This window comes from Delphinapterus leucas, chromosome 15 (assembly GCF_059928025.1).
Source record: "Delphinapterus leucas isolate spDelLeu-1000000601 "Yukka" chromosome 15, BTC_Dleu_Yukka2, whole genome shotgun sequence".
Taxonomy (NCBI): domain Eukaryota; kingdom Metazoa; phylum Chordata; class Mammalia; order Artiodactyla; family Monodontidae; genus Delphinapterus; species Delphinapterus leucas.
In genome coordinates, this window is record NC_143143.1 from 20336360 (window position 1) to 20342861 (window position 6502).

Consider the following 6502-nt stretch of genomic DNA (forward strand, 5'->3'; position numbering starts at 1 on the left):
GTTTCTCCAGAGCGTCCTGAGACAACGCTTTGACAGCTAGCTGTTTATATGTGAGGTGATGCAGGAAGCACTGACAGGGGAAAAGGGAGACAGGATAGAAGGAGCCAAACAGGGTACCATAGCAAGCAGGTTAATATCGTAGGCAGCTGGGGCTCAAACCTGCTGGAGATTTCTGAGAATGAAGAGACCTTGCCCCTGTTGTCCCACCTGAGGGGTGAGGAAGCGAGTATTTATCCTCCAATTTCCATCTGTCATTGGTTGAGAGCTGCTTCCATGGATGTTGACTCCCTGGCACTTCCACCTGCCCCTCACAAAGGCTGAGCACATGCCTACGGCAGGCAAAGCCCTTGGGCAGTGTCACCCATGCTTGCAGGAAGAAGCCGTCAAGGTTGCTCAAAAAATTAAAAATAGAACTACCACATGATCCAGCAGTCCCACTTCTGGGTGTATGTCCAAAGGAAATGAAATCACTATCTTGACGAGATACCTGCACTCCCATGTTCTTTGCAGCCTTATTCACAATAATCAACCCAAACGTCCATCAACAGATGAGTAGATAAAGAAAGTGTGGTATACGCATACAATGGAATATTATTCAGTCTTTAAAAAGAAGGAAATCCTACCCTTTGTGACAACATGGATGGACCTGGGAGACATTATGCTGCATGAAATTAGTCACAGAAAGACAAGTGCTGCATGATTCCTCTTCTATGAGGCATCTAAAATAGTCAAGTGTGCAGAAGTAGTCAATGGAATGGTGATTGCCAGGGGATGGGGGGAAGGGGATATGAGAACCTGTTGTTCAATGGGTAAAAGTTACAGTTATACAAGATGAGTAAGTTCCAGAGATCTGCCATACGACAGAGTGCCTAGTCAACAGTAATACTGTGTACTTAAGCATACGTTAAGCATGTTAGGTCTCATGTTACGTGTTCCTACTACATATGTTAAAATAAACCTAGAAAACAAAGGGACACAGGAAATTTTTGGAGATGATGGATATGTTTATTACCTTAATCATGGTAATGGTAATACAAGCGTATACACATGTCCGAACTCACCAAATTGCATACATTAATTATGTGCAGTTTTTTGTATGCCAATTATATCTCAATAAAGCTGGGAGAAAAGTCATTGACATATACAGTAATGGTGAATGCCGAGCAGCTGATGTGCTAATAAATGTTTAAAAACAGGCTCTCCTAAGCAGAAAAGTGCTGGACTATTGCTGCCAATGTCTATGGTGTAAATATTCCCACCGCAGCACTTTCAAGCTACCAAGCCTGACATCACTGAAAGCAGACTTAGGAAGATAGAAGCACAATTGGCTCCCAGTGTGTCTTGTATCAATGTGTTGATACAAGACAACTCCAGCACAGGCCTCGGAAGGGATATGAGCAGGGTACCGACAGCATCTCCTTTACGTATAGCCAGAGTGCTTTGCTACAGACATAGAATCTCATGATTTTATGTGACTTTTACACTCTCTTCTGTGATATGCCAATGCTTGAACATCTTACTGTGAAACAAAATGGAAGTACTCTCCAAGCCTTTTAATTATTTCATACTCTAGGAAGGTATGTCTTCTTTATTATTTTTACATCACCTCTTCCCCCACTACCCACCTTCATCAGTGAAAACCCACTTAAGAAGCCAGACTTCAAGGATCCCTCCATTTGGTCAACCTAACACTAATGGATATCTCTTGTTTTGCCTGACCAGCATCATTTCCCCTTCTGATAATAGCCCTGCATTTTCCTTTAAGCAACCATCCCATACCCCATCTTGAGTCCTCCTCAGGCCTTATTTCCTGGCTCTAGCATTTAGCACATGACACAGTCCTGGCCAGATAGAAAGTTCCATTCCCCTGGAGAAAGGACAAGGTTCCAGGGGGGCTAATGAGACTCTTGGCTTGGAATTATTGAACAAGAAAATCTCTTCCCTCTGCATTACTAGGCTAGTAGGATGGAAGCCTGGAACTGCTGGTGGGCATCCTCCACTACAAGGAAAGAGCCCACCTGAGAACGAATACAACACAAAAGAAAGCTGAGATGAGAGACAGAGAATAACTGAGTCCTGATAGCATCATTTTGGTCCTTGGATTCAGCTGTGCCTGAGACACTTCCAGACCTTCCCAGTTTTCTGGATACTTCCACACTTTTTCAATACATGAGCCCATAAAATTCTTTTTTAACTGAAATCCTTTTGATTTGGGTTTTCAGTCACTTGCAACCAAAAATTTTCTGGCTGATTCACAGATCTGAGATCAAATGAGTTGGTAAACACCCCTCCAAGCTTTTCTCCTTGGTCCTAATTAGAGCTCAGTGTACAAGTAAGTATACAGTTCACTGGGGCTGGGCCTCCCTGAGGAGGAATCCCAAGCAGAACTGGTCCATGTAAGCTACCCATGGCACAAAGGGCGTCACTTCAGGATCCGGATGCTCATTTTCTGCTCAATGTTCATCTTCTCTAAGGACTGCGGGGAGACGGGTGGTAGTCAAGAGGCTTGACTTCCAAACCTCTACGCTTCCAGCCTCCTCTCCCATCCCCCAGGCCCCATGATTCCCTGGGGGACCCCCTCTCTTTCTGCCATCCTCCTTCCAACTTCATTTCCCATGTCCACCTGTCCTAGGGACTCCTGGTCTCAACTTCCCAGGCCTGAGGGCATCCTGACCTTGGTGAACTCCAGGAAGGACACAGCGCCATCCCCATCTTCGTCGGCTTCCTGCACTGTGCGGTCAGCAATGCTCTCCAGCTGCTCTTCTGTCACCTGTACCCCAACCATCAGCCGGAGTACCTGGGTGGTGGAGGAAGAGACAGAGACAGCCATAAGGAGGAGGCACAGAGACTACTGACACCATACCCCAAACCTTGTCCGCATCACCCCAAATGTTAGTGCCAATTTTGTAATCCATCCCTCATTCATTTTCCCCCGATTCCAGTCACTTCCCACCACAGCCCCCAATAATTCCCCCATTGCTTCTCCATCCAACCCCCCCATCTGTCATTCACTATCCCACTCTCACCTCAATAATGTGCCCAAGCTCATTACTCAAGCCCAACCTTAGAACCCAATCTCTGCCTATCCTCCACCCCATCCCCCATCTCATCCTCCAACTAGTCCCAAATCCATCCCCCACATCATCACATCTATCCCAGAGTTTCTCAGTCTCAGCACTATTGACATTTGGGGCCAGATAACTCCTTTTGGTGGGGGGAGGGGTATTGTACCCCTGGTACCCAGGGTACCACCCTGGGTATTGTAAAATGTTTAGCAGTGTTCCTGACCTCTACCCACTAGGTCCCAGGCACCACCCCGTCAAACAAAAAGGTCTCTACATATTGCCAGTGTCATTCAGGGGGCAAAATCACCCCCAGTTGAGAGCTACTGATCTATTTCCAACCTCATACCCTAATGTTCCCCATCCCATCTCCCAACTAACCCACACTCCAACCCCACCCACTCCTATTCCCCGCCCAACACCCCAGTCATCTGCATCTCCCACCCACCAATCATCCCTCCATCGCCCACAGCCATTCCGTTCTACCACACCCCCCTTCCCTTGGGTTCTTCCAACCTGCAGCATCTCATGCCTGGAGATCTTTCCATCTCGATCCAGGTCATAGAGCTGGAATGCAACTGGGAAGAGAGTGGAGGGGGAAAAGGAAGGTGGGTTGTCCCTGCTTCTCTTCCCTCCAAAGTTCACCTTGGAGGAGTGGGGGGTGCGGGGGGCACCAATGGGCCCACACAGGGAGTGGAAGGTGCCTGGGCCCTCTCAACGGGTGTGGTCAATCTGGGGTCTCACCCGGTAGGGGGCACAGACTCACAGCGAAGTTTGTTCATTCTGCTGTTGAGGGGCTCGGGTTCCTGCGGGTCCCGGTTTCCGTGGTCCTCAACATCTACAGGTCGAAAGTGAGCCAGGACTCTGACAAAGCCTGGGAAGTCCAGTTGCAGACTCCTGGGGGGTGGGGGGGAGGCAGACAATGGTGCAGGCGCGGTGGTCGCCGTGGCCCTGCCTCTGCCTCAGTCGCTAACCTCCCCCGACAAGCTCTCACCCCCACCTCCCCACCCGCGGCGAGGCTCACCCGTCAGGGAAGAAGCTGTCTATAATGCGGTCTCCCAGAGGGTTCACGGCCAGCGCCCCGATCTCCTGCAGATCCACGCGGCTGGAAAGTCAAAGTTTAAGGGGGGTGGGGCAAAGACGGAACATGGTCAAGGAGGGGACGGGGTCAGTGAGGCAGAGGTGAGAGGTCAGAAGGCCAGCTCCGGCTCACCTGAGGTAGCCCTTCTCATTCCTGTCAAGCGCTCGGAACCGGTGGTAGAGGCGGAGCAGACTGGCCTGCGAGACTGAGGGGGCGGAGGCGGACGGTGACTCCCCGAGGACTCTGGGGACGCGGCCGAACCCCGGGGCGCGCTCCATGCCCAAGGCGGCCACGGGGGTTGAGCGGGGGGCGGGGGGCTGGCTGGAGGGAGGTTCCACCCGGGCCCCGGGGCCGAGCTGGCGGGGTGCGACCCGGGAGATCCGGGAGACCCAAAGAGACCAAAGCCACCCCTCCATCCGCCTCCGGTCCTGCAGTCTGCCTCGACCCCGGCTGGAGGCTACCTAGGTGCCCGCAAGCCCGGAGCCGGGACCCCTGAGTGAACGCGCCCCACGCCCGCGAGCCCGGCCGCTAGGATCTTCTAGGTTCGCCCGGCCCCGGGACCCTCCCCCGGAACCCTACGGGGTTCCCGGGCGCTATGCGCCGCACTCACAGCCGGTCTCCCGCTGGATGCTGTCCACGTCGGGGATCCTGGCGGCGTGGGAGCTGCGGGAGCCCATGGCCGAGCTGCACCGGGGCCGGCGTCCTCCCCTCCCGCCTCGCAGGCGCGGCCGCCTGGTGGCCCCTGGGCCGAAGGCCACAGCCCTGGCGGGGAGCCAGGCTCCTGAACCCCGCCGCTCCACGCCTCCCACCCGCGACCCGGGCGAATAGAAAACCGTGCCAGTGTGGCGGGGTCAGCGGGGCGGGAGCGAAGAACGCGCGGTTGCATCCCGAGACTCTGAGGTCGGGCGGGGCGGGGAGGGGAGGGGCTGGGCTGGGCCGGGTCCGCCGGCCGCGAGTCCCCGTCCCCACTCTCGCCCCGGCACCGACCCGCCTCCTCCCGCCCGGCCCAGCCCTCCCTCCCGGCCGTGGGCCTCCCGGGTGCCGCCGAGCAAGGCTCGAGCGAGGTCCGCCCTTCTTCATCTGGAGACAGAATCCAGGCCCTTCTGGGAAGTGGGTGACGGGTGGGCAGGGGAGCTAGACGCATTCGTCCCAATCCGGGATGGCCCCAGCCTGGGGCCCCCTCGGGCCTGGAGGCAGAGGCCTTGAAAGAGTCCCAAACGGGGCTGAAGCGAGGAGGGTTGGGAGGCGGAGAGCAAGGGCTGGTTTAAGTGGAAGGAGCTCCGGGTTTGAACGACTTGGATTGGAGTCCCAGCTATGCTTCTCTCTCTGGACAAGTCAGCGTATCTTGGTTTCATCTCTTTTGTTTGGTCCACACAGCCTTGTTGTTTAATTGAGTCAATGCTTAAAAATCTGGATATTTAACCCCAAATCCCAAATTCCTGGCTTCTGAAAAATCAGATCTGACACCACTAGGCCCGCAGTCCTGCCTGGCGCCGCTTGGGGGCAGCTGGGAACAGCTGCCATGTGTAGAGGGGGCATCCTGAGGGGTCCTCTTGCTATAGTCCCCAGCCACCCCGGCTGCTCCCTTATGAGCCCTATTGGGCTCTGGTAGAAGCTCCAGCTAAGGGACTGACAGCCCTCCGACCAGCCCTCAAGCACCAGGGGTATCCACATACAGCCTGAGGGAGCGTTACAAACCTCACTGTCACCAACCTTTACATAATAATGACAACGACAGCAAGGGCTCTCATTTTTCTGAGCACTCACCATGGGCCCTGCTATGCCTTTTAAGTGCATTAACTCACATGCTTGCTACACTGCCATCTTCCCACTTTTCTGTGGTGGAGGCTTGCCATCGCTTGAAATAGCTGTGAACTGTCATAAAGCATGTATCCTCCATGGGGGCCACATCACCCCCAAGGGGCAAAAAATCTTTTTATGTATGAAACACAGACACACATATAACACATAAATAGATATATATCTGTAGTATTAAAATTTCATGGGAGGGACTTCCCTGGTGGCACAGTGGTTAAGAATACGCCTGCCAATGCAGGGGACACGGGTTCGAGCCCTGGTCCGGGAAGATCTCACATTCCACGGAGCAACTAAGCCCGTGCGCCACAACTACTGAGCCTGCGATCTAGAGCCCGCGAGCCACAACTACTGAGCCCATGCGCCACAACTACTGAAGCCCATGCGCCTAGAGCCCCTGCTCCCCAACAAGAGCAGCCACCGCAATGAGAAGCCCGCGCACCGCCATAAAGAGTAGCCCCCTCTCACCGCAACTAGAGAAAGCCCGCGCCCAGCAACGAAGACCCGACGCAGCCAAAAAAAAAAAAAGATTTCATGGGAGAGG

The 6502-nt window shown here is 53.8% G+C and overlaps 1 protein-coding gene across 1 annotated transcript; it reads right to left on the minus strand.

Moving 5' to 3' along the window:
* Window positions 1–983: 983 nt before the first annotated feature.
* CHP2 (calcineurin like EF-hand protein 2) lies at window positions 984–4972 on the minus strand. Its single transcript, XM_022588633.3, has 7 exons — window positions 4754–4972; window positions 4276–4348; window positions 4087–4167; window positions 3829–3959; window positions 3579–3640; window positions 2675–2797; window positions 984–2476 (listed from the first exon to the last, which is right to left on the minus strand). Exons 1-7 carry the CDS (start codon window positions 4818–4820, stop codon window positions 2423–2425), a joined length of 591 nt encoding a protein of 196 aa, XP_022444341.2. The 5' UTR covers window positions 4821–4972; the 3' UTR covers window positions 984–2422.
* Window positions 4973–6502: the final 1530 nt, after the last annotated feature.

Coding starts and splice junctions, on each gene's coding strand:
- CHP2 (XM_022588633.3), bottom strand. CDS start 4,820: ATGGGCTCCCGCAGCTCCCACGCCGCCAGGATCCCCGACGTGGACAGC. Junction 3,960..4,086: donor GACAGCTTCTTCCCTGACGG/GTGAGCCTCGCC, acceptor CCCACCCCCCAG/GAGTCTGCAACTGGACTTCC. Junction 3,641..3,828: donor CAGAATGAACAAACTTCGCT/GTGAGTCTGTGC, acceptor CTCTCTTCCCAG/TTGCATTCCAGCTCTATGAC.